This window comes from Urocitellus parryii, chromosome 15, assembly GCF_045843805.1.
Source record: "Urocitellus parryii isolate mUroPar1 chromosome 15, mUroPar1.hap1, whole genome shotgun sequence".
NCBI lineage: Eukaryota > Metazoa > Chordata > Mammalia > Rodentia > Sciuridae > Urocitellus > Urocitellus parryii.
The window spans coordinates 672,623-699,935 of NC_135545.1; the positions used below are offsets into that span (position 1 = coordinate 672,623).

At 47.8% G+C, this 27,313-nt stretch overlaps 2 protein-coding genes across 5 annotated transcripts; both read right to left on the reverse strand.

Annotated features, from left to right (window-relative positions):
* Positions 1-5,048, reverse strand: Zscan4 (zinc finger and SCAN domain containing 4). Its single transcript, XM_077793275.1, has 5 exons — positions 4,653-5,048; positions 3,740-3,905; positions 2,902-3,649; positions 956-1,437; positions 1-743 (listed from the first exon to the last, which is right to left on the reverse strand). The coding sequence occupies exons 1-5, from the start codon at positions 5,046-5,048 to the stop codon at positions 1-3; spliced, it is 2,535 nt and encodes an 844-aa protein (XP_077649401.1).
* Positions 5,049-18,275: 13,227 nt separating this feature from the next.
* Positions 18,276-26,852, reverse strand: LOC113175475 (uncharacterized). 4 transcript variants are annotated; one of them, XM_026379731.2, is made up of 3 exons: positions 26,674-26,852; positions 25,514-25,634; positions 18,276-22,237 (listed from the first exon to the last, which is right to left on the reverse strand). In XM_026379731.2, exons 1-3 carry the CDS (start codon positions 26,704-26,706, stop codon positions 20,760-20,762), a joined length of 1,632 nt encoding a protein of 543 aa, XP_026235516.2. In that variant the 5' UTR covers positions 26,707-26,852; the 3' UTR covers positions 18,276-20,759. The 4 variants fall into 4 exon arrangements, with proteins under 4 accessions (XP_026235516.2, XP_026235517.2, XP_026235519.2 ...); XM_026379732.2 differs by having other exon boundaries at positions 25,514-25,639; XM_026379734.2 differs by lacking the exon at positions 26,674-26,852 and adding an exon at positions 22,491-22,567 and having other exon boundaries at positions 25,514-25,528.
* Positions 26,853-27,313: the final 461 nt, after the last annotated feature.

Consider the following 27,313-nt stretch of genomic DNA (forward strand, 5'->3'; position numbering starts at 1 on the left):
TCAGTCCGACCTCTGTAGGGGAGCTGTAGGCAGGAGGTGCCGGGACTCAGTCCGACCTCTGTAGGGAGCTGTAGGCAGGAGGTGCCGGGACTCAGTCCACCTCTGTAGGGGAGCTGTAGGCAGGAGGTGCCGGGACTCAGTCCGACCTCTGTAGGGGAGCTGTAGGCAGGAGGTGCCGGGACTCAGTCCGACCTCCGTAGGGAGCTGTAGGCAGGAGGTGCCGGGACTCAGTCCGACCTCCGTAGGGAGCTGTAGGCAGGAGGTGCCGGGACTCAGTCCACCTCTGTAGGGGAGCTGTAGGCAGGAGGTGCCGGGACTCAGTCCGACCTCTGTAGGGAGCTGTAGGCAGGAGGTGCCGGGACTCAGTCCACCTCTGTAGGGGAGCTGTAGGCAGGAGGTGCCTGGACTCAGTCCACCTCTGTAGGGAGCTGTAGGCAGGAGGTGCCGGGACTCAGTCCGACCTCCGTAGGGAGCTGTAGGCAGGAGGTGCCGGGACTCAGTCCGACCTCCGTAGGGAGCTGTAGGCAGGAGGTGCCGGGACTCAGTCCGACCACTGTAGGGAGCTGTAGGCAGGAGGTGCCGGGACTCAGTCCGACCTCCGTAGGGAGCTGTAGGCAGGAGGTGCCGGGACTCAGTCCGACCACTGTAGGGAGCTGTAGGCAGGAGGTGCCGGGACTCAGTCCGACCTCCGTAGGGAGCTGTAGGCAGGAGGTGCCGGGACTCAGTCCGACCTCTGTAGGGAGCTGTAGGCAGGAGGTGCCGGGACTCAGTCCACCTCTGTAGGGGAGCTGTAGGCAGGAGGTGCCGGGACTCAGTCCGACCTCTGTAGGGAGCTGTAGGCAGGAGGTGCCGGGACTCAGTCCACCTCTGTAGGGGAGCTGTAGGCAGGAGGTGCCTGGACTCAGTCCACCTCTGTAGGGAGCTGTAGGCAGGAGGTGCCGGGACTCAGTCCGACCTCCGTAGGGAGCTGTAGGCAGGAGGTGCCGGGACTCAGTCCGACCTCCGTAGGGAGCTGTAGGCAGGAGGTGCCGGGACTCAGTCCGACCACTGTAGGGAGCTGTAGGCAGGAGGTGCCGGGACTCAGTCCGACCTCCGTAGGGAGCTGTAGGCAGGAGGTGCCGGGACTCAGTCCGACCACTGTAGGGAGCTGTAGGCAGGAGGTGCCGGGACTCAGTCCGACCTCCGTAGGGAGCTGTAGGCAGGAGGTGCCGGGACTCAGTCCGACCACTGTAGGGAGCTGTAGGCAGGAGGTGCCGGGACTCAGTCCGACCTCCGTAGGGAGCTGTAGGCAGGAGGTGCCGGGACTCAGTCCACCTCTGTAGGGGAGCTGTAGGTAGGAGGTGCCGGGACTCAGTCCGACCTCTGTAGGGAGCTGTAGGCAGGAAGTTCCAGGTGGCACTGGTCCGCCTGCGCAGAGCTGGCCTCCAGTACGGCTCCCTAGACAGAAGATGTTTTTAACCTTATCCTGGGAATTTAGCCTTCAGTCCCATGTGAGAACCCGTGCCAAAAGCTATGTGCAGGAACCTCTGGTGTCCTTGGACTCTGGGAAGGACATAATGACCGGTATGTGGAAGTGGGCTAGACCAGGTGGTCGTCTAGTCTATTCGTGATTCCTGTGACTAGTCAGGACCGTTACTGCGGGGGCTATGTGTCCTGGAGAATGCACAGGCGTGCCTACCAGCTGTGCAAGGGGGAGGGAGGCAAAGAGCTTTATTTGCCCCTTTGTATTACCTGGAGACTCCAATAATTGTACTCAGGATCCAGGTATTAAAACCAAAGCTATCGCCATACTGAGTGTTGGAGAAGACATGGACATTCAGGAATTTTTTTTTTTTTTTTTTTTTTTGCTGCTGATGGCGCTGTCATGGATTCAAAAAGAAAAGGGGAAAAAAAAGCTTACAAAACGTTTTTCTTTGCCTCATTTATTAAAGAAATATTTTCCCTTGTGTACCAAGAATCATATGCAAAAATGTCCACAGTAGCAAAACACCTGGAGACAGTCCATGAAAGAGGATGAATAAAATGAGTCCCACCCAATAGAGCACTGTACACAGCCCCATAGTTCTGGAGAGGGACCATGAGAGAACCATCACAATTTACACTGCACAATTCCCCCTTCCATGTTTTAGGGCATTCCTGCATGACATCCTCTAGTTAGTCGGTGGGTTTGAGCTCCAATTTCCTAGTGGAAAGCAGCCCACCAATACATGCCAACAAGTCGATCTCTATATGCCCATTCACCTCAGATCTGCACAGGATTTCTTTTTCTCGGAACTTCCTTTTAAAGCTGGTTCTGGAAATAAATTCCCCTTCCCTCCTTACCTGCCATTCTTGGAAGAAAATAATGGGAAGTAGTTGTCTTTTTTGTCATCTGTTCATAAAATTACCTTCTGCAGCTTTAAGTTATCAGTCATATTCAGTCCTAATTTAGTTATTAACATTTCCACTAAATTGAAAAAAGTCATCTTGCAAGACCTGCCTTCAAATATCCACCTCTGCTCAGGGTGTTTTTAGGTGTCTGTGGTTACAGAAATAGAGTGTGCTGGGATGATGGCGGGGATGGGTAGTGAAAGCCCCTCTGGACCACTGTGAGGTGGTGGTGTTTTGTCCTCCAGGATGGATCTTTTCATGTGGGCACATTTTTTTAAATTTCTAAGCGGCTAATAACATGAACATTACAGATTAATTTGTTCACTCAACAGATATTTATTAAACATGAAATATCAGTCACTTTTCTAAGCACTTGGAATACTGTAGTGAACAAAATTGACACATTCGGTGCCCTCTTTAACCTTACATTTTCATGGTGAGAGACAACATAATCAGGAAGGTACACTGTGTGTTCTCCATGGATAAATTCTATGGAAATACACATGTATGCAATATATGCACTTAAATTACATAGGGGCAGTAGTGGAGGAAGCTTTTGGTGTGGAAGAAACACTTTTGAATCTGATTTTCTGGTGAATCCTCAGGTGACGGTGGTATGTAGACGATTGGCGGTAGCTTGTCTGGCACAGGGAGCACGTATAGGGCTTTTCTCCTGTGTGAATTCTCTCATGGGCCCTCAAGTTGGTTTTGTGGCTGAAGGATTTTTCACATAGGCTGCATTTGAAAGGCTTCTCCTTTGTGTGAATCATCTGGTGCACACGTAGGTCTGACGCCTGGAAGAAGCCTTTTTGACACTCAGCACAAACAAATGGCCTCTCATTTCTGTGTCTTCTCTGGTGGGCTAAAAAGTGACAGAGATACCTAAAAATCTTGGGACATTCCTTACATTTGTATGACTTTTGAGCTCCACGGTATTTTTCATGGTGTCCCCCACATGTGGAGTTTCCCTTATTGCTCTGGTGGGCAGGGACAAACTCGGAGGAGGACTGGTCTGATGTGGGGAGAAACTCTGGTTGCTCCCCCACAGGGAAATTTTGGTAAGAAAGTCCCTCCAGGGGCCCTTTCTCAGAATTAGATGTGACTCCCCTTCTGGAGTTGTGTGGGTTCTCACAAGAAGCACCTCCATCTTCTAACCTCAGACAGTTATCTTCCTGGATAATGAGTAGGGAAGGTGTTTGAGTTCCTTGACAAGTAATACTGTCATTTACTTGAGTATTTTTCCAGAAATTGTTGCATGCATTTTCTTTATCTTCATTCCCTGTGGAAGTAAAGAAGCCATGAAATGAAGTGGTACTCAAGAAGGGGCACACACAGAATAACCCCCAGGGTGGAGGTCTGCCTGACTCACCTTGTCTCGTCTCCAGGGGAGTATCCTGAGGAGCCTGGAAGGATGGCCCTTTATTCTCTCCTGTTGTGTTTTCTGCTGATAGCTGTTTTTTGAGATGAACAATAACTTCTTTTAAGGGCATATTCTCAGAAAAAAGGGCTTCCTGTCCTTGCATGTGAACACGTACCTGTAAAGAAAGCCATTTCATTTTTATATGTGAGTCAGTTGTGTAAGGAAAAAACTTTTTGGAAAACTTGCCCTCAACAGACTGTCACAAGATCTCTCAACTCTGAGTTACCACACCTTGTCTAACCCAATCTCTGATAGTGCTATTTCCATCGTTCACAAGTTGTTATGCTTTATAAGTAACTATGAACATTGAATTTGTAGCTATAGAATAATTATGCCTGGGGAAAATGCTGTTTCTGGTGAACTTCTGGCCACAATATTTTCATCAACTGGGCAACACATAACCTTGGTTTATGTGTATCCACTCAAAGCATCTCATTTAATATGCATTCTTGATCAGTTATCACTGATTAATAAAATTATATTTTTTTCATGATTAATAATATTATATTGTGGATCCTTAAGGAAATAAAAGCTCCTGTCAAGGTAATTCTTAATCCTTGAGGTCTTTACTCAAATGTTAATTTGTTATAGATCGCCACCACTTCTGCACAAACTGAATTCATTAACTTCAATCAACCAATGTGTTTGGCTCATAGATATCCTCAGAATAAACAGATACACATTTTCTGTTAAGTAGAACAGGGAAAATTCTCCTTGGTGAGAAAGAGTGGTTGGGAGAGAGTGTGATCTGATGAAAAATCAGGTCTGCTATGACTTTTTTCTATTTCCAGGCAACTGTACTAGACTGTGCTCTTCCTGACTTTGCTTTGTCTCTCACCAAAGTTCATAACCATCTACTCACCAAGACTGGTGGCTCCATGCAATCATCAGTCAGGTCTTCCATTAATTTCTCCAGGTTTCTTCCACTTGATTCCCATTTCTCTTTCAAAATGGATCTGTCCCTGCAGTTTCCATTAATCATAAACTGCTCCAGGACCAATCGAGAAATGATCTCATCCTTACTATGCTTTTCCGGCTGCAGCCATGAGTGAAAAATCCCATGGAGTCTCTGCAGTTCCTTCCTTGCATTTGAGTGGCCATTGTCTGGAAGTGAGTCGAGCTGAGAGCTTGAGAATTCAGAGATGATCTCTCCATTCTGGACAGCAGGTCCTGGGGTTCGTCTGAATTCTGTGTTTTCTAATTCAAAATCATTCTGGGATGTTTTACACTGACACGAGTTTGTGAGATTCGAAGGCATTCTTAGCAAAAGTTCTCAGGCTCAGCTTTGGCACTTTAGTCTCTGCTGTCTTGTTTCTCTGAGAATCCGTTTCAGCAATGGGTGGATGACTAACAGATGTAAGCTAGAAACAGAAGAAACATACAGTTAGTTACACACAAATGAATAGTGTGAAATTTCAGGGACAGATGCTTTTATGGATGAATTCTATCAAACATTAAAACACTGTAGGAAGAAACTCTACCTCTTTTCATCAATGAGGTCATCACTTCTCAGATAACAAAATCTTACAAGTATATTCAAATAATTCAAAGCAAAATATTTTCAAAATGCAAGAAGTTTTGATTAAGCCCCACGTGGTGGCCCTGTAATTCCAGAGACTCAGGAGGCTGAGTCAGGAGGATTGCAAGTTTGAAGCCAGTCTCAGTAACTTAGTGACACTTTTTCTCAAAATAAAAAATAATAAGGGCTGGGAATATGACCTACTCCTAGATCACCCCTGGGTTCAATCTCCAGTACCCCCCAAAAAAGTTTGGGTTAAAAATCATCAACTGAATTTACCATGTTAATAGATTATAGAAGAATATAACATAATCATATGTTATAATAGATGCATTTAAAATGAATGTTAGTACTCATTTCTGAAGAAGGCATTTAATAAACTAAAAATTTAAGGAAACATCCTGGATGTGAGAGTGTTTTTGTAAAATTACAGAAAAATATTCTTAAAAGTTTTCTCCCTAAGGTCAAGAGGCACATATCCTATGTAATCTCTGAGACATTAGACTGTTTTTTTAACCAGTAAAATAAGGAAGGAAAATCTATGATATATCATAACACTCCTTATTTTATTACAGAACAATGTTCAACAAATATTAGTCTTAATGAATTTAGCAAGGTGTCCAATAGAAGGCTAATGTATCAAAATGAACTGATTTTGTATTATTGTGTTATCAATGATTGATAGTTAAAAATTAAAAAGAATAAACCTTTCACTTATATTACCATGGATTGGAAGAATCTGCCGCAGTCTGGCTGAGCACAAATCAGGAGCCACTGAAGCAGGAACAAACTTTATTTTTGAACTCCACCAGCAACTCCTCCCCCACGCCAGGCCAGGCGGCTGGTCCAGGAACCCGCCTCTGGAAAATCTCCCCCGGAAATCCCTCCTCCTGCACTTCCCCAACCAATGGGAACGCTCGGGGAATCCCCAGGAATCCCAACGAGAACTCCAAAGTAGCGAGAGAACTCCAAAGTAGCGGCCGAGGCGGAGAGTAATGCCTCGCCTGTCAACCAATACTGTTGGCAAAATGCCGGGGGCCATACCGACTCGGCTGTGGCTCTCAGCAAGAATCAACAATACAAAAATGTCAGTTACATCCAAATTCCTTTATAATTCAATACAATCAAGAAAATTCAGCAATACAAACCCACTTTTTATCTTGTGTGTGACATTTGACATGATGATTCTAAGGGCAACTCACTAAAATGAAAATGCTTGTATTCTTATTGATGCATAAAGGAGATGCTACATTTACTTTAGAAAACCTGGTATTCAGAATTGTTTCTCAAACCCTTTGTGATGTATGTAAAAGATTTTAAAAGCCTAGTAAACCTTTTATAGGTCATGCAATCCAGGAATGATTTTCTCAAGGACCCAGGAGCCATGATTTTAAAATATCATCATGGGAGATTGGGTGCCTATTTCCCACTTTCTATGAGATGGAACTAGCCTAACTCTTGGCTCCAAGTTGTAAATATGCCTCAAAGACATATAAGAAAAATGTGCATCCTCACCGTCTGTGACAGTCCTATGTTTCAACCTAAATATATAATGTTAGATGGCACAGATTATGACTCATTCATATAAAGGGATATTTGTCAGCAATGAAACTAGGCAAACAGCTGCTTCATTAAATTAAAGTTAAATTCAAATAATAACATGGACTGGAATAACCCATACACTACATAATACTTTTTGCTTATTATTATACAGTATATGGAATTCAGAAGTTATGTTATAAATATTAATATACATCATCACATGGAAATTCAGAAGTATATTATTGGTATTAATATATCGTCCACACTATATGAGGGTATGGGTTACTTCTGCAGCTAAGGAGAAACTGGAATTGTAGAGAATCAGATGTGACTGCGTTACTATTACTGTCCTTGATGGAGTTTGCCTGCAAACAGGATATTCTGTCAAGATATAGAAAGGCAACAGCGGACATGCTTGCAAACGAGGTGTCTGCTGTCCTTGGGAGGGCTTGCTCGCAAACGAGAGGCTTCTTCAAGGTTTAGATAGGTAACAACAGCCATGCTTGAAAGCGAGGTGTTTGCTGACCTTGGGAGAACTTGCCTGCAAATGGGATGTTCTGCCAAATGGGCTAGGAGGGCGCTAAGAAAAATTTTTATCTGTTCTAAACAAAGAGCAGAGCTCAGCATACTCCAGGTCAAAAGTAGATTAGCCATGAGAAGCGGGTCACTTCTGATTAGAAAGTAAAACTTCTGTGTGCTATGTTTAATTAGCTGAAAGACCTGATTTATTGATGTTGGAAGGCTGCCTTCTTTGTTCACAATACTATAAAAAGATTGCTTATACACAATAAAGGACTTTTTTTTCTGCTGCTGCTTTGCTTGCTCTGCTTCTTCTTCTTCTTTGTTTTCCCATGCTGACCTGCAAGTGAATTACTGCAACAGGAATGGCATATGGGGGCATCTCAGGAGGGCTCTACCGCCATGGTTTCCAGGTTTAGTTGGTAGCGATTTATTTTTTCCCCGTGGAAACTAGTTACACAGTAGAGCTGGCTCTTCCCTGTGCTATAGACTACACAGTGGTGACCTTGCCAGGCAAGCACCTGACCGGTATCCCCCAATACTTCAGGATTTTTAAATTTCCTGTATAGGCATCAGACTTTAACAAAAGTGCTCATAAGAGTGTAAGTGTGGTCTTACATTATAATTACATTATAATTCATGCAATAAAGTTCAATAAAATTCATGCAATATGTCCTTTCAAAAATCACCAGAATTTATGAGAAAAGGTGGATAGTCCACAGTGGCAAAAACATGAAGACAATTTTGTCCACAGATGAATGGATAAGAATATGTAGGATAGATAGGAAGAGAAATGGGGTGGGAGAGAGGGAGAGAGAATGGAATATTATTCAGCCTTTAGGGGAAAAAATGTCCTACTGGGCTCAGTGGCACATGCCCATAATCCCGGCATCTCAGGACGCTGAGGCAGGAGAATTGCAAGTTGGAGGCCAGCCTCAATACCTTAGTGAGGCCCTAAGAACTTGATGAGACCCTGTCTCAACATAAAAAATAAAAAGAGCTGGGGACGTGGTTCGATGGTCACATACCCCTGGGTTCAATCCCTGGTGCCAAGGAACACACAAAAAGGGTTGGAGATGTGCCTCGGTGTAAGGTGCCTTAGGTTCGAGCCCTGTCACTGCAACAGACATCTCACCATCACTGTTAAATACCTTAGATTTAAATGATTTTCCCTTTCCAATTATACGTCAGGGAAGTCGAGCAGATGGGGAAAGAAGAAGAGGCCGAAATCCACATAAATGACATTTTTCTCTGGGCTGAACACCATGTCAACATTGCTTTTTAAAATTTGCTTGTCTGTTTTTAATTTCTGTCCTTTGCCTTTAGAGTCTGGCATCTGGCAGAGGTGGAATTCTGTATGCATTTAGTGAACTTGATTTGTGATCACAAATCACATTACCCGAATCACAATGGGCACACCCTTTGGAATAAGGATATGACATTTAATCACCACCTGTTTTGGTACTGGAGACTGAACCCAGGCTACTTTACAAGCCACATCCCCAGTTGTTGTTGTTGTTATTATTATTTTGGTAGCAAGGATCAAACTCATGGCACTCAACCATGGGGCCACATCCCCAGTCCTTTTTTTGTGTCTTACTTAGAGACAGAGTCTTACTGAGGGGCTTAGGGCCTTACTACATTGCTGAGGCTGGCTTTGAACTTGCTATCCTCCTGCCCCTGCCTCTTAGTAGCTGGGATTAAAGGCATAAACCACCACACCTGGCCTCATCCCTTTTAAAAATACATGACAGCAGAATGCATCACAATTCTTATTACACGTATAGAGCACAGTTTTTCATATCTCTGTTTGTATATGAAGTATGTTGACACCAATTCATGTCTTCATACCTGTACTTTGGATCCTGATGCCCATCACATTCCACCATCATTGCTAACTCCCTGCCCCTCCCTTCCCCTCCCACCCCTCTGCCCTGTCTAGAGTTGGTCTATCCCTCCCACGCTCCCCCTCCCTACCCCACTAGGAGTCAGCCTCCTTATGTCAGAGAAAACATTCAGCATTTGGTTTTCTGGGATTGGCTAACTTCACTCAGCATTATCTTCTCCAACTCCGACCATTTACCTGCAAATGCCATGATTTTATTCTCTTTTATTGCTGAGTAATATTCCATTGTGTATATATGACACATTTTCTTTATCCATTCATCCACTGAAGGGCATCTAGGTTGGCCCCACAGTTTAGCTATTGTGAATTTTGCTGCTATAAACATCAATGTGGCTGTGTCCCTGTAGGGATAGCTGGGTCAATGGTGGTTCCATTCCCTGTTTTCCAAGGAGTCTCCATACTGCTTTCCATGTTGGCTGCACCAGTTTGCAGTCCCACCAGCAGTGTGTGAGTGTGCCTTTCCCCCACATCCTCACCAACACTTATTCATGTTTGTCTCCATAATAGCTGCCATTCTGACTGGAGTGAGGTGATAAGTTAGAGGAGTTTTGATTTGCATTTCTCTAATTGCTAGTGATGCTAACATTTTTTCATATATTCGTTGACTGTATATCCTCTTCTGAGAAGTTGGACACATACCTTTATTTTATTTATTTATTTTTATGTGGTGCTGGGGATGGAACCCAGGGCCTGGCATGTGCTAGGCGAGTACTCTACCGCTGAGCCACAACCCCAGCCCTCTCATCCCTTTTCTATATCATGGCTTTATTTCTTAGTATCTCTCATTTCATATAGGGTTAGCATTTCAACAATTTATATTTTTTAAAAAAGCAATTTCATAAAATCAAAAAGTGAGGCTTTTTGGCGGGAGTGATGCAGGGTATGTGAATGTCTGATTGATTTGTTGGATGGTGTTGTTTGACACGTCGGGGTTGACCACCTTGGGACCCATGGCCAAACACCCAGGCTCTGAACACGCTTGCTCCTCCCTGAGCCATTCATCCCTGAGCCAGTCAACTACAGAAAGGCCGATCTCTCCTCACACCCTCCCTCCCTCCCTCCCTGGCTCCCTCTTGCCCCCGGGGAACGTGCAAAGCCGTTCCTGATTCTACCAGGGCTCTTGGAGGCGGCTCTAAGTCCCACCAGTTCCATTTTAGAGTTTGTGTCTGAGTAAGTTGAGTGCTCTCTCTCTTTAGGTCCTGGAATCTAACCCAGGGGCGGGCTACCACTGAACTACATCCCCAGCCCTTTCCGTTTTTAATTTTGAGCTAAGTGGCTGAGGCTGGTCTTGAACTTGCAGTCCTCCTCCTCCCTCAGCCCCAAGGAGTCGTGGGGATTCCAGGTGTGCCCCACAGCACCCAGCTTTGTCTCTCTCTGTAGGACCCATGCCTTATTCGCTCCAACCTCACAAAAGTTCTCTCCTAGGATCAGAATCTGTAGGCCAGCCTCAGTAACTTATCGGGATCCTCAGCAATTTAGCCAGACGTTCTCTCAAGATGAAGAAAAATTAAGGTAGGGGGACTTTGTTCAGTGGTAAAGCACCCTTGGGTTCAATCCTCAATACCAAACCAAAACGTTCTGTCCTCCAAGCTGACCACCCTCCTCCTCCCCCCAACACTCTGGCCGAAGGCTCACACTTGCATACAGGCCCTCAGCATATGGCACCGTCCTCGGCATTCAAACCAGGCTGCTGGGGTCCTAGTCTGGAGTCTGGTGCCACATGACCTGTGACCCAGGCATGTTGCCCACCACGTCGCCATCTGGTCGTGGAGGCTCTGAGCTCCACAGGCGCTCTGCTCCCAACTTGTCATGGAAGCTCAGTGAGCACAGAGGAAGTCCTCAGACCAGCCGCTGGCAAGCGGTAGGCCCTCCGGAGGAGTTTGCTAAACACAGAGCCCTTGCCCAAGGGCTAGCTGTTCAGTTCCCGCTATCTGTGGTCAAGCACAGTCTGAAGAGGTTAAATGGAAATTTCCAGAAATAAATCATTCACATTTTAAACCTCATGTCACGGAGAGTGGCAGGGTGAGAGCTTGTGCTGGGCCGCTCTGTTCTGTCCCCTGTGCGTCACCCCTTCTCCAGGGTGTCTGGAGGACACCTGCGAGCTGGCCACCCCCAGCCTTCCGAGTTCCCAGCTCAGCTGTCACCAGCTGCAGTGCTGGTGTTCAAGTAACTCTTACTTAGTGATGCCCCCAAAGTGCCAGGGTGGCGAGGATGGAGGTTGAGACACACCCAAAAGAGGCTGCAAAGTGTTTCCTTTGATTGAAAAGGTGAAAGGGGGGCTGGGGCTGGGGCTGGGGGGTGGAGCGCTTGACTGGCACGTGCGAGGCCCTGGCTTCGATCATCAGCACCACACAAAAACAGATTTTAAAAATAAAGGTATTGTGTACATCTACAAGTGGCTCAGGCCTCTAATCCCAGTGGCTCAGGAGGCTGAGACAGGAGTTCAAAGCCAGCCTCAGCAACTTAGTGAGGCCCTAGGCGGCTCAGTGAGACCCTTTCTCTAAGTAAGTAAAAATAGGGCTGAGGTTGTGGCTCAGTAGTTGAGAGCCCGAATTCAATCCCTGGCACCAAAAACAAAACAAACAAATAGACAAACAAACAAAAACCACTCCAAGGATATCTGTGGCAAGAAAGGTGATATCGGGTTCAGTACTGGGGCCTGGGGATGCTGCCCGTGCAGACAGAAGCAACGCGTTAGCCCCACCCCACTCTGATTCGCTGGAGCCACCTTTCCTTGAGATACAATAAAGACGAGTCCTGGAAACATGAACCACACAGCACTCTCCCAGAGCAACCTCCTTCCGTCTTCCCAGGCCTCTACACGGAGCTCCCAACATCAAGTCCTTTGTGTCAGAGCAAAGGGAGAGCTCCAGAGCTTTGTCACTAGGAATTTCTACCCAGTCCCTGTGCCTACACGTGTATGCACGCTCACACACACACACACACACACACACACACCAGGAATTGCTTTCCATCCTAAAAACTTACCTCCTTCTCAGGTGAGCTTCAGACAGGGATACTCCCGGCTGCTCGCGAGCTTCTGCTCAGCATCAATCCACCTCCCAAGGCTCCTCCCTTTTATAGAGCCTGGGAACCACACTTGGTTTAAGGTGTGATTGGATGGAGCTTGCCTGTTGATTGGATCCTCCACAGTTTTCACCCAGGTCAGATTGAGGCTGAATTTACGTCAGATTGAGAGGTGAAAGAAAAATATCTTGTTACATGTCACTGCAGTCATATCCATGTGGGTGACTCTACAGATGCCACCCCTGGGCGGTGGAGTCAACCACGTGGATATGACTGCGGTGACATGTAACAAGATTCACACCAGTGGGAATGTAAAGTTCAGCCTCAAGCTGACATAAATTCTGGTCAAGTCTCATGTCAAAATTTTATCAAATTTGTTGTGAGTGATTCATTACAAACTTACTAAAACTTTTTAAAAAAAATTTCAGAGATTTATGGATTACCAATGGGGTAGAGAACCCCAGTATTCTCTCTCCTCCTGTGTCAGTTCCAAACAGAGGGGGCTCCAGGACTCTGGAGAAGGAATTCTGAACCCAGCAAAAAGATCCCAGGGGCCAAGGATGGGCCACTTATGTGGGAAGGAGAGGTGGGCGAAAATCTCATGTTTGAAAACTGCCACCTGAGGGCTGGGGGGGGTCAGGACTGTGAATTTGGTAGAAGGCTGACCTGCACCTCCAGGAGGCCCCAATTTTCCGTGCTCTTCATGCTCTCGATCTTCCCTGGGGTCAGGAGGAAGTAGGCTTCACATGAGCTCATCCATCAACACGGTGGCAGCAAACAGTCTCCGACATGGAGCTTCGGTGTTTGTTTTTTGGTATTTGGGATTGAACTTTATCACTCAGCTACATCCTCAGCCCTTTTTATTGAGACAAGGTCTTGCTAAGTGGCTAAGGTTGACCTTGAACTTGCTAACCCTTCAGCCTCCTGAGTTTCTGGGGTTACAGGTGGGTACCACCAAGCTGTGCTCCAACATGGAACTTTGTAAACATTTTATATAATGAAATCATCCTGTTTTACTTCAGAGTTATGAGTTTTTATACCTATGAATTGTTTTATCAAGTAAATGAGCTTTATCAAGTAAATGTCTTGATGTATCGATGACGTATGAGCAGCCACCATAGAGATTTCCATTCTTTCATGGTAATGTTAGAGATGGAAGATATTCACCATATATGTTTTATTTGGATTTTTAATTACACGATAACCATTTGAAAAGAGTCAAACAGTACAGATTCGAGGTGTTTGCAAGCTTTTCTGTGGCTCAGTTTTCCTTCTGTTCGGGAAGCTGGATGGGCAGGTTTTGACCAGGGGGCATCTGGCTTCTCTCCCAAGAGAACTTGCCTCCTTAGTGAGTCAGGCCAGAGGCAGCCTCCAATCCCAGCTGGCAGGGAGGCTGACGCAAGAGGAGTCACAAGTTCAAGGCCAAACTGGGCAACTGAGCAAGATTCCATCTTAAAAATAAAAAGGGCTGGGGATGTAGCTCAGCGGTAGAGAGCTCCTGGGTTCAGTCCTCAGTTCTGCAAAAACTAAAATAAAAGATTTCTCCTTCTTAACAAGATGGTCGGATGTCCAGGCGTTTACTGGATCGTCTTTATGATTCTTTGCATTTTGGCATTTCCTTCTGGAGCTCGTGTTCATCAGCGTCACCACAGAAGGACGTGGAAGTCGCGGCTCCCTGGGGCAGTGATATACCTAGCCTAGTTCTCTCTTTAGATCAGAAGCCAGCTTGTCACAAGTTAGGAAGGGTTCATTTCTGTTTTCTGTAACAATATCAGGATGTCTGTATGGCCTGGCCATATGCTGATGTTGTAAAGCTGATTGGAATGCCTGCCCGTGCCCTGAACTCACCCAGGTCCGGTTTTCCCTGACCAGATAACAACCCTTTCCTAAACCTTAGTGACGCCTCATAAATTCTGGCCTTCCCTGGCCGGACAACGACCCTCTCTGAGTCTCTAAGATCTCCATAAATTCTGATGCCGGGGCCAGCAAAAATGTAAACTTGTGTTATGCTCCTCAGAGTGTTGTTATCTGTAACCCCCCCCCCTTTTTGTGTAACTTTTTGGGCTATAAAACTGGGCCACAAAGAAGCCTCGGGGCTGTCCTTGGCTCCCACGATTTTGAGGGGCAAGGCAGCCCGGACGGTCGAAATAATAAGCTTGCTTTAATTTGATTTTAATTGGAGTCAGTGGTCTTTTCTTGCGTCGTGGTCTAACAGCAGGACAGGGCCCCAGCGTGTGCAGTCCAAGGGACAGGGACGGTGGACGGTCCTCCAGGATTGGGGGGGGGGTGAGGCTCGCGGGCCTGCTCCGTGGACGGCGAGGGAGGCTGTCGCCGCTGTGAGGGGCGACAAAGGTCGGGCCTTGCCACCTCCCTCCCTCCTTCCCTCGTCGCTCCCGGTGGACTTCTGGGGGACTTGAGTGTCACGGGTGACCTCGCCGAGGGTCTTGGCCGACGGCAGCACCCGGAGGCTTGCTGTGTGTAGAGGAGACCTGGGGGACTTCCTGGCGCCTGTCACTGGGCAGGAGCTGGAGCGGTCCCTCGGGCGGGGATGGGACCTCAGCTCGGCCCTCGCCGCGGTGGTGCCTGGACTTCGGCTGCGGAAAAGACCTCCCAGGCGCCCGGGGGCCAAGCGCGAGCCCAGGTTCGCCGAAGGGCAGCGGGCGGCGGGCGGGGGGCAGCGGGGTAGGGGGCGGCGGGCAGTGGGCGGCGGGCAGCGGGGTAGGGGGCAGCGGGCAGCGGGGCAGCGGGCAGCGGGGTAGGGGGCAGCGGGCAGCGGGGTAGGGGGCAGCGGGCAGTGGGCGGCGGGCAGCGGGGTAGGGGGCAGCGGGGTAGGGGGCAGCGGGCAGCGGGGTAGGGGGCAGCGGGCAGCGGGGTAGGGGGCAGCGGGCAGTGGGCGGCGGGCAGCGGGAGGAGGGCAGGGGGCAGCGGGCAGGGGCAGGGGCAGGGGCAGCGGGCGGCGGGCAGGGGGCAGGGGCAGGGGCAGCGGGCGGCAGGCAGCCGGCAGGGGCAGGGGCAGCGGGCAGGGGCAGGGGCAGGGGCAGCGGGGTAGGGGGAAGGGGCAGCGGGGTAGGGGGCAGGGGCAGCGGGGTAGGGGGCAGGGGCAGCGGGCAGGGGGCAGGGGCAGCGGGGTAGGGGGCAGCGGGCGGCGGGCGGCGGGCAGCGGGCAGGGGTCGGCCGGCAGGGGTCGGCGGGCAGGGGCAGCGGGCAGGGGGCAAGGGCAGCGGGGTAGGGGGCAGGGGCAGCGGGCGGCGGGCAGCGGGCGGCGGGCAGGGGCAGGGGCAGCGGGCGGCCTGACCCCGCTGCTTCAGCTGCCTTCCTTAGTTGGGGCGTCTGTTTCCCTTCCCTTTTCCGCTTCGGTGTAGGAGAGTGTTTTGTTCACTCCTGGAACCATTTCCCCATCCCATTTCTTCCCAACACTCCCTTGTATAAATTTATTTTTTTAAAATTTTAAAGTTGTTAAAAATATTTTCTCCTTTACCGATTTTAATTTCCTTCTTTGGATTTGCGGATAATAGATATCATACTTCAGATCCTTGTTTTAATGTTGCTTTCCCCCAAGGATATCAGTCACTGAGTAAACGCTGGCTGGTAAGAGAAAAAGTATGAGAAATTGGATTATTTTAAGGCTTTTGGGTCAACAGAAAGGGCTGGGGCTGTAGCTGGGTGGTGGAGCCAGGATTCCAGCCCAGGTCCCCCCCCCCAAAAAAAAATAAAATAAACAGAAGCCGCGAGAACTTTAATGATGCTAAGAAACCAGGAAAAGCATTTTCAACTAATCTTTTCAAATCTGGAAACTTTAAAAAAAAAGTGTAAGACTCCTATTGTACCCATTGCGTTTGGTCAAGGTTTGACTGCCGAGGCTCCCGAGGGCCGCTCTGGGTTAGTTTGGTAGGACGCAGCTCAGGATCGCTCTCCGTTATCACTCACATACTCACCCTTCCAGCTGGACCTACAAGTACTGTATTCATTGTTTTTTGAGGTTCTGGGGATTGGCATGCTTTAACACTGAACTACATGCCCAGCCCCCTTTAAATGCATTTTTTAAAACTTTAAGACAGGGTCTTGCTAAGTTGCTGAGGCTGGCTTTGAACTTGGAATCCTCCTGCCTCAGCCTGTGGGTTGATGGGATTACAGGCGTGTGCACCACGCCTAGCTAGGACCCACAAATTAAAAAAAAAAATACTGTCACAATCCCATCTCTGTATTCTATGCTGGGATTGATTCCCACACCCCTCCCCGACTTTACTGGGGATGGAACCCAGTGGTGCTTAAGCATTGAGTCACATCCCCAGCCCTTTTTGAGACAGGGTCTCAGTTGCTTAGGGCCTTGCAAAGTTGCCTGGGGTGCCTGGAACTTGCCATCGTCCTGCCTCAGCCTCCCGAGTCTCTGGGATCACAGACATGCACCCTCCACCCAGAACGAGGGTGGTTTTCAAGACCCAGGCTCTTTGGTACAACGTGATCCAGGACCCTGGCCTGTCCTGGGCAGAAGAGAAGCAGAGTCACCTAAAGAGCCCTGTTTGTGACCTCGATCAGCCGTTTCTTTACTGGGTGCTGCTGGGTTTGATGCTGTGCCTTCAGAATTTAAGTTGGAAGTGAATGTCCACGGCCCACGTGCTGGGGGGCTGCTTCAGCAGACCTGCGGATCGGGGAAGTGCCCTCCCTCAGGAAGGGGCCAAGGGCTTGTAAGAGGCTTCACACAGCCCCCACCCTCTGCTCCACCCGGTCACATGACAACAGGGAGCAATGTTTCTCCCCCCAATACTTAGGCTATTCATTTTCTGGAATGACAGTGTACCAATATAAAGTGTGGGCAGCGGTGATGCGGTTATCAATAAATCCTAATGTATACACACTGGCAGCCACTGGGACCTAGGGGCTGGTGTTGTCTGTAAATGTGATGGTACAGTCAAGGGCACAGTGCTTTATAAACATGCCCCCTCTGAGTGTTCCAAATCTATGGAAATTCTCATCACTTTATTGAACCTCAGACTGAATTGTTAGATGATTTTAAGGCTCTTCAGTCAACAAAAACAAAACAAAATTCCAAGACTCATATAAGAATGGACTTTTGACTCCAAATAAATCTTATTAATATATTAATAACATTCTTTAAAGACCCTTTATTTACTTTAAACTGATGTAAAAAACACAAAAATTGTACATCTTCACGGGATGCTGTGTGATATTTCAATAAATGTATACATGTGGAATCATAATGACTTCATTTATCACAACATTTTTTTAGGGGGGTACTGGGGATTGAACCCAGGAGTGCTTAACCCCTGAGCCACATCCTCAGCCCTTTTTACATTTTATTTAGAGACAGGGTCTTGCTGAGTTGCTTAGGGCCTTGCTTTTGCTAAGGCTGGCTTTGAACTGGCGATCCTCCTGCCTCAGCCCCTGAAGCTGGAATTACAGGTGTGTGCTACCGTGCCCCAGCCATCATTTACCATTTTTTGATGAAATCATTCAAAATCCCTTTTTCTAGCTTTCTGAATATGCAGTATACAATTACACCCACTATGTAACAGCACTCCAAGCAACTCAATCCCATCTGACTGCAACTTAGATCACTCTTTCCAATCCTTTATGAGAAAAATACCTTCAAAGTTTGATTTCCTTCCTTCCCTGGGGATTGAACCCAGGGGCACTCTACTCCTAAACTACAACCCCAGTTTCTTTTATTTGAGACAGGGTCTCACTAAGTTGCTGAGGCTGGCTTTGAACTTGCAATCCGCCTGCCTTAGCCTCCGAGTTGATGGGATGACAGGCATCCACCTGGCTTAAGTTTATGATTTTCTTTTTAAGAATGGATTGAATTACAAACAATCTAACTGAATCACCGCCAGTATCACACATTTTGCTTTCAATGGATTTTTAAAAATATTTATTTATTTATTTTTTTTAGTTTTAGGTGGACACAATGTCTTCATTTTTTATGTGGTGTTGAGGATCGAATCCAGCGCCCCACACATGCCAGGCAACGCTACTGCTTGAGCCACAACCCCAGCCCTTCAATGGATTTTAAAAATTTCAGGTATAAACAGCAAAACGTCCACACACATTTCAAATGTTTATGCTTTGTCATTTATACATGCATTTCAGTTTTTAAAACAAGCATTAAAACTTGCCCCTTGCTAATCACTTCCCTGTTCCTCACTGGATCTCAGAGGGCAGATGCAGCTACTGGAGCTGTGGTGGGACAGAGTGGCACGTCCCTGGCAGCCCTTCCTGGTTGGCTCCTGTCCAGTGACTGCAGTTGGAGTTTGAAATCAGCCATGACTGGAGGCCAAACACTTCCAACCATGGCTTGGTTTATGACACCACAGAGTTACTGACACCACAGAGAACAGCTGAATAACACAGATTTTAAAAGTTGTGACGTAGGTGGTTGTTCACTGTGTGGCAGGAAAAAAAATGTGGGACAAAAATTAGCTGCTTGTTAATGAAAAGTAAAACAGAATTAATAACTGTTCATGTTTCTTCTTTCATAACAAAGAAAACAGGCAAAAGATATGAACAGAATCTTACCAAAGAATACATACGGGTCACAAATCCATGAAAAAGGGTCCAGCATTATGAATGCTTAAGGAAATGCAGTTAAAACTACTCATCTATTGATGTAGTAAATCCAGACCACACTGAATATTGGCAAGGATGTGGAAGAACCGAAATCCCCACAGGCCCAACAGGCCCCCTGCTCACAGCCTGGTGGTTTCTTAACAAGCTGACTGTCGCCTGCCCTGTGTCTCAGCTTTGCACCTGAGTCACTGACCCCAAAGTAGCTGACATAAATATGTAAAGAACTGCACATGCTGTAGCAGCTTCACTGTTTTGGCATTAGCCAGAACCCAGAAATAACCTAAAGGAATGGACAAATGCATTAAAAATGAACAGCTCACATAGCAGAAGAATCAAAATAATAATCATGAATGAAACTAGAAAAATAAACATTTTATGAATCAAGTCATCCACGTCCTGCTAACACAATCTAAGCCATCGGGGAAGACAGAGTAAAGGTGGCCTGGCGGCCAGGGATGGGATGGGTCAATGAAGGGCATGAGGTAGGTCAGGGTGCAGAGCGTTCATGTAATAGCTGCAGTGAGTCTAGGGTTGATTGTGAGGTCTGGTAACCCCACATGAACTCCACCTCCTTCTTGATGACCTTATGGGGACAACCTTGCCTCAGTGGCAGAAAATATTAGTGACCGGTGACGTTCACTTCTACACAGGATGGTGGCTGGTCACAAAGCCATCTTGCTAGAGTGGGGATCTCCCTTCCCTCCATGCTTGTTTTCCTGGCCTTTAGGGAACATTCCAGAAAGGCTACCTGAGTGGAACACACAAAACTTTTTTTTCCCTGACAATGACCGCAGATATGAAGGTGCACATCCCTGGAGACCGTGAGAATCTGTGCACACCTCAAACCTGCACCATCACTAGAATCTAGTTTGCTGCGATCTCCTCCAAGTCCTGTGAACCCAGTGTTTCTGTCCCAATCACAGTTTCCCCAGGCTCAAGCCCACAGAATGACGGGGATCAGGTACTCTCGGCCCCCATGGTACTAGGCATCACGTGATGTCCTGTGCCACAGTTCACGCTGCTCCGGGCAGCACTGGGAGTTGTCAGAACTTCCTGCCTCAAGGTGACCCCAGCCCACAAAACATCGTGCATATACTCCACCATGTAGGACCATAAGGCCCTGAAGCTCCTAGGGGGCCTCGGGCAACAATTCATAGTAGGACAAAACTGGGAAGAGAGTCGAATTCTTCCATTAAACCAATGTCTCTGAGGTTTGGAGTTATGTGACCTCCCTGTGCCACCCCCACACACCACAGCTGTTTAATGCTGGATGGGACCAATCCTGTTTTTAAGCCATCTCACACAGTGAACAAAATCCCAAGATTACAGGTGCTTCAGACAATAAATAACAGTCCTCAAAAGAAAAGTGAGGCAAGTAGTTCCCAGGAGAGGGTCTTAGAGGCTGTGGGAAAAAACCCAACCACCCACCCAAACAAAAAACCCCAACATCGTCACAAGAAATGTGTCCCTGAAAGAGTTTACTTCTATCAGGATCTCTGGAACAAAACTGGGTCAGGTTCATGCCCCAGCTTTTTGGAGAAGGGAATGTGGGCTCAGACTACTCATTTCCTTCAGCAATGGGAGAACACAGATCCGCTTCCCTGAACACAGTGGTGGTGTGACTGACACAGCTGGACTTAGCAAGTGGCAGTGAAATGGCTTCTGTCTCAGAAACTGTCAGTAACCTAAACTGCAAGGGTTATGGACTCTAGGAACTGTGTAACTCAGATCCTTGGAGCTGCCACAAACCTGGACTTAAGGGAATCTCTGCCATGCACATTCAGTTGCTGGGCTTCAGTCCAGGTAGGCTGCTCTTCCAGGTGGTCTCCTCCAATGATTCCACTAAAAAAAAGTGCATATTCCCTATATAGCTAAGACCTTTCTCCACTGTGAACTCTCTGGTGCTGAACGAGCACAGATTTGCAGCCAAAGGATTTCCCACATTCACTGCACTGATAAGGCCTTTTTCCAGTGTGAATTCTCTGGTGTTGAATGAGGCTGGAGCTTTGGCTGAAAGATTTCCCACATTCACTACATTTATAAGGCCTTTCTCCAGTGTGAACCCTCAGGTGTTTAATGAGGTTAGATTTGCAGCTAAAGGATTTCCCACATTCACTACACTCAATAGGCCTTTCTCCAGTGTGAACCCTCTGATGGTTCTTAAGGTTGGAGCTGTGGCTGAAGGATTTCCCACACTCCTCACATACATAAGGCCTTTCTCCTGTGTGGACTTTCCGATGTGAACTGAAGCTGGAGCTTTGCTTAAAGGATTTCCCACATTTACTGCACTCATAGGGCCTTTCTCCAGTGTGAAGTCTCCGGTGGTGAATGAGGCTGGAACTTCGGCTAAAGGATTTCCCACACTCATTGCACTCATGAGGCCTTTCTCCAGTGTGAACTCTCTGGTGGTAAATGAGGCTGAAGTTTTGGCTAAAGGATTTCCCACATTCACTGCACTCATAAGGTCTTTCTCCAGTGTGCACTCTTTGATGTTGAATGAGGTTGGACCTCTGGCTGAAGAATTTCCCACATTCCCCACACTCATAAGGCCTCTCTCCAGTGTGGACTTTCCTATGGCTGTTGAGGCTGTAGATCTGACTGAAGGCTTTCCCACACTCACTGCACTCATAAGGCCTTTCTCCAGTGTGCACTCTCTGGTGGATAATGAAGCTCGAGTAGTAGGTGAAGAATTTCCCACATTCACTGCATTCATAAGGCCTGTCTTCACTGTGGACTTTCTGGTGCTGAATGAGATTACATCTCCGAGTACAGGCTTTCCCACACTTGCTGCACTCAAAAAGGCCTTCACTTGTGAGTGCCCTCCGGTACTGAACGAGTGTATCTGTGTGGCTAAAAGCTTTCTTGCATTCCCCCCAGTGGTGAAGACTTTTTCCATTGTGAAAGGCCACCCCACACTTGTAACTGGCATTTGGTTTCTCCCCGGTGTGAGTGGCCTCTTGATGGGGAAATCCCATGCTGGCCAGAAAATCCTTCCCCACCTCTTTGCAAGTATAAGGCTTCCCTGACACATGGATCATGCAGCTCTTTATAAACAAGGTTCTGTCAATGTCACCTCTGAAGGGAACCTCTTTAATGTGCTGCCTCTGATGCTGCTGAAGATTTGCAGCAAAATAGAATTGACTTCCACATGTGCGTGGCTTCTGCCCTGGATGTGTTGTTCTGTGGTGCTGAGCCAACTGCAAAATGTTTCTCAAGACCAGGCCACATATTTCACAGGTGTAGGCATTCTGGGATGACGACCCCTCTCTGTGAGTCATGACATGTGACAATCCTTCAGAAATGCTTGGTTCAGAAGGTGCTTCCTCATGCTCTACTCCATGCAAACAACCTGAAAGCAGACATTAGAGGAGGAATGGTGAAGGACATGCTGCCTTAATTAGGATGTGGCCATGAATCACCAATATTCATCCAACAAGCAAAGAACCAGTCTATGCAACTGTTTTCAGGCTGAGGAAGCAGCTGCTCTGCATTCCTGGACCCCAAGGTCCCCCAGTGGAATAGGCCTTACCAGCTGAGCACTTAGGGTGAGAGTCATGTTTTACACCTCATCCCTTTGTCAATGACTTCTAGCAGGACCATACCTGCTGGTGACATGTGGTGCTATGAAGTGACCTCTAGACCCCGAAGAACTGGACTGGAACAGTAACTGGCTCAGGCTCTGTTAAAGGATACATGTACACTCAGACCACAACATCAGAGGACACTCAGGAGGCAGTGTGAGTCCAGAGACAAAGGGATTTGCACTGGGCTGGTTTGTAGAAAGGAAAAGATGGTAAAATGTCAAGAATATACAAGGGAAGGTAAAAGCAAGCTGCCACAAGCAACGACATAAAGACAAGGGCTGAACAGGCAGGCTCCTAGCATGACCTGTGTGTAACCCCAATGCCATCCCTTCCCTTTGTCCAGGCCCTCTCTGAACCCATCCTGCTAAGACTGGGGTCACGAACATCCTGGGAAGCATGGAGGCTCTTTCACTAACCCCAGGTGAGGAGCTGCATGGGACCGGGAGGATAAAGGAAGAACAGGACATCTGAGCAGCTAACGCAGGCCCAGAACAATTCAGCAAATGGCCAAACTCAGGAAAAGCAAGGAAGTCACGTGGTATAAATTCAAATACTGTACTACAATGTTAAATGCAATCTCCATGGTAACTACACACAGATAAATAAATAGCCATAGAAGTATATAAAAGAAATGACAAGGAATTAAAGTTTACTATAAAAATCAACTGAACACAAAATCAATGTAGGAAATTGGAAACAAAAAGCTATGAGGCATATAGAGAGCAAATGGCAAAATGACAAAGCCAGTCCCTCTTGTCAGTGATTATTCTAAACATAAGTAGATGAGACTTTCTGAGCAAAAGACAACAGACCATCAAAACTGAAGGGAGAGGGACTGGGGTTGTGGCTCAGTGGTAGCTGGCTGTGTGAGGCCCTGGGTTCAATCCTCAGCACCACATATACATAAAGTAAAAAATAAAAACTGAAGGGAGGAAGATAGTTTTACAATGATATACAGTTTTACAGTAACAGTTGGAAACATTTACACCCAAATCTCAACAACAGACTAACCAGGGAAGAAAGAAATGAGGACCTGAACAGCCCAATAATCCAACTAGACCTAACAACCACACAGAAGTACTCTGCCCAACAAGAAGGAACACACTTCTCAAGTGCACCTGAGGCATTCCCCAGGACAGACTGGGTTAGGAGGTAAACTAAGCCTGCCTAGATTTAAACAGACAGAGGGCATCATACAAAGAATATTCTCCAATCCAATGGGACAAAGCTGGAAACAACAGAAGGAAAACTGGAAAATTTACAAATGTGTGGAAATTAAACAACATGATCTTAGATTGTAAACCAATGCAACAGAGAAGAAATAGGAAATAAAAACATAATATACACAAATTTATGGGATGCAACAAAAACAGTAATAAGGGGGAAACATACGGCATAACCACTTATATTAAAAAAGAAGAAAGATCTCTACTTATCAGCCTACTTTGACATCTTAAGGAACTTCAAAAAGAAGCACAAGTCTGGAGATGGCACACGCGTGTAATCCCAGCAACTCAAGAGGCTGAGGCTGGAAGACTGCAAATTTAGGCTAGCCTGGGTGACTTAGCAAGACACGTCTCAAATGGCTGAGGACACTGTTCAGTGGTAGAGCACCCTGGGTTTAATCTCCATTACCATAAAAACAAAACAAAAAACAAAAAAAAAACAGTAAACTAAAGCCAAAGCTAGCAGGGAAAAGAAAAAAAGGAAAAGAAGTATTAAAAAGGAGTAGAATACTAAGGAATTAAATCAGCCAAGGAAGTAAGACATGTTATTGCTAAAATGAAAATAAAGAATAATAATAAATAGAAAGGCATTACATGAATGTTCATGGACTGGCCAACTTGATCATCCCAAAGTGATCTACAAAATGAATACTATCAAAATCCCAATGACGTTTTCCCCCCAGAAATAGAAAAAAAAATCCTAAAATTTACATGGATTTCCAAGAGTCACCAAATAAGGTAAAACAACCTTGAAGATCAAAGTTGGAGGACTCACATACAAAACTTATCACAAAGCTACAGAAATTAAAATAGTGTCATGCTTCCATAAAGTCGGACCCATAACTGGGCATGCTAACACACACCCATAATCCCAGTGGCTGGGGAGGCTAAGGAAAGAGGATGGTAGATGCAACAAAAACAGTACGGTTGTGCCTTAAAAAACAGAATTAGTACATGATCCAGCAATTCCACCTCTGGTTATGTGTCCACAGAATTAAAAGCAAGTACATGAAAAGGTATCTGTAGACTCGTGTTCATTGAAGCATTATTCACAGTAGCTCCAAGTACACACAGGTGGACAGATGGATAAACAACATGTAGGACATCATGCAAGGGAATGCTATTCAGTCTTGAAAGGAAATTCAGGCTTGGACCTTGAAAAACCTACCACACAAGAACAAATACTTTATGATTCTACTCACCTGAGACACTTAGAGTGGTCAAATTCACAGAAAGAAAGCAGAATGGTGCTTTGTAAGAGATGAAGGGAATTATTGCTTAGTGACTAGAGTTTTAGCTTTGCAAGATGAAAAAGTTCTATGGAAGAAAGGTAGCGATAGTCACATAATAATGTGAATTTTAAGTATTTAAAACCAATGAAATGTACAGTTAAAATGATAAAATATCATATATATTTCACCACAATTCAAATAAATAAATAACACCTTGGGGAAGTTCTTGTAAAAATAGGCTAAATAAGTACTGATGTCAGTGACTATATTTCATGGCACACTAAACACTGATGAACGTCAGATATAAGAAAGGAAAAGAACGTGCATGGACCTAGAGAGTCACCAGACAGGAAGAAGACAAGTAGGTGGGATCTGATAGGGTCACTTGAGACTACTGATCCTTGTCCATGATGCTCTGGGGCAGCAGGAATTATGGCCACAAGGGGAGGGAAGAAGGCAAGCACTCAGTCCCAGCACCTGCCCAGGGAACTGGGGATGAGATCAGAGGAGAACAGAGCGGCTCCCAAGGAAAAGGAGAAAGGCAGTGCAGCCCAGGCCACAACAGTGGATACCAGGGACTTACCCAGTGAGGATATAAGTGCCAAGTTCTCCAGCATCACCTCAAGGTGCAGGTGTCTCTGAGCCTCATCAAGAAGATCCCATTCCTCCCAAGAGAAGTACACAGCCACATCTTGAAAGGTCACCTGCCCTGGCAGGACAGAGACTGATGAAATCATGAACAGCTCACTCTGGAAGACCCATGATCCTTGTCCACACATCTGCCCCCATGTCCACCCTCCTCCCAAGCTCCTCAACTCGGAAGGGACACCAGACCCTGGTGTCATTGGTGCCTGCTCTCCTGGTGCTCCCAACAGTCACTGCATTCATTCATTCTGTTTTCCATTCTGCAACCAGATAAAACCCGTCAACACTTGGGTACGAAAACCTCCCTCCTCTAAACCCAACCTCCCGCTGCCTCCACCTAACAGTGTGACATTCCAAGCCTGGCTCTGCCTGCTGCCTCCCGCTCCCGGAGTTTGTGGCCATCAGAAAGGCAGGAGACCTGTAGTTCCCGGGACACATTCCCCTGCAAGCAGTTCCAAGCGCTGGTATCTGCACCCGGGTTAAGCTTCCACACCTCCCTGGGAGGTCCTAAACGGGAGCTCCCCAAGTGACTGCCCACACAGATGCGGGACCCTCAGCTTGGTGAACACAGGGCTGGGGAAATGGCAGGCGAAGTCCAAGAGACCCGAAGGCAGAGAAAATGTGGGTGGAAGTCAGGAGCCCTAAGACCGGGGCGCCCTGCACTTACCTGTGAGGTTCCAAACGGTTGGGAAGGGCAGAGCCAGGCGGAGTGAGCAGGGCTGTGCTCCCCCTGCACCGCCTCCCCGTCCCCCTGCCCGCCAGGCCTGGCGACTGACCTCCAGCTGGGGGCCACCTCCGGTCAGCGGCTGGCCTCGGGCGGGGCTTACTCTCCCTCCGCCTCCGGGGCGCACCACCCGCGGGTTCCCGGAACAGCCTCGGGCAGGCTTTCCACACCCACCGGCCGCGTCTCCCGCTCGGGGCTGTCCCCGCCCGGGGCTGTCCCCGCCCGGGGCTGTCCCCGCCCGGCCCCGCGCACCGGGCGCGACTCCTGCGCCTGCCCTGCGGGGGCGGGCCTCCCCCAAGCTCCGCGCACCCCACGTCCCCGCGCCCTCCGCGCCCCGCGCTGACCCGGGCCGGGGCCGAGGACGCGGCGCTCACCCCGGCCGGGCCCCTCGGCGCGGCCGCCTCCATCCTACTCTCCTGGCGGGGCACCGGGGCGGCGACCGCGCGCTGCCGCTCTCAGCGGCGTCACAGTCTGCAGCGCCTGGTCGCCTGTCACTCAGGTTCCAGCGCAGCACACCAGACTGACAGAACCCGCCCGAGGGCCGCCGAAAAGATCTCCAGGAAAACGCCGGAAGTCCCGCCCCAAGGGAGACGCCCTGCACGGAAACGCCTCTCCTCTGGACCTTCATTGGGTCAGCACCCTGCCACTGGGCGCAAGCACTTCTGGGTAATGTAGTTCCCACGGCCACGCCGATCGCGCCCAGGGAAGCCAGGAACAGCAACCTTGAGGGAAAAGTCCCCGCAGCGCCGCCAGGGCCCCCAGCCGGTGTCCGGGGAGTCCAGTCTCCAGTGCAACTGACCACTTAAATATGTGGACATTATTTCAGACCCAAGAAGCCGACGCACACAGAGCCCCGCAGTTAGCTAGAAGCGTTGCCACGGCCGCATCGCTCTTCAAATGCGTGGGGGCACGCCATCGGCTCAGACTGGCGCCAAGAAGGGACCAAAGGCGGTGTGTGTGTGTGGGGGGGGCGGACTGAGCCAGGGTGGACAGCGCAGGGTGCACGCACACGGG

Coding starts and splice junctions, on each gene's coding strand:
- LOC113175475 (XM_026379731.2), bottom strand. CDS start 26,706: ATGGAGGCGGCCGCGCCGAGGGGCCCGGCCGGG. Junction 25,635..26,673: donor CGCCGAGGGGCCCGGCCGGG/GTGAGCGCCGCG, acceptor CTGCCAGGGCAG/GTGACCTTTCAAGATGTGGC. Junction 22,238..25,513: donor GGCACTTATATCCTCACTGG/GTAAGTCCCTGG, acceptor GTCTGCTTTCAG/GTTGTTTGCATGGAGTAGAG.
- Zscan4 (XM_077793275.1), bottom strand. CDS start 5,048: ATGCCTTCGAATCTCACAAACTCGTGTCAGTGTAAAACATCCCAGAAT. Junction 3,906..4,652: donor GCATGGAGCCACCAGTCTTG/GTGAGTAGATGG, acceptor CTTTCTTTACAG/GTACGTGTTCACATGCAAGG. Junction 744..955: donor GCCTACAGCTCCCTACGGAG/GTCGGACTGAGT, acceptor TCCTGCCTACAG/CTCCCTACAGAGGTCGGACT.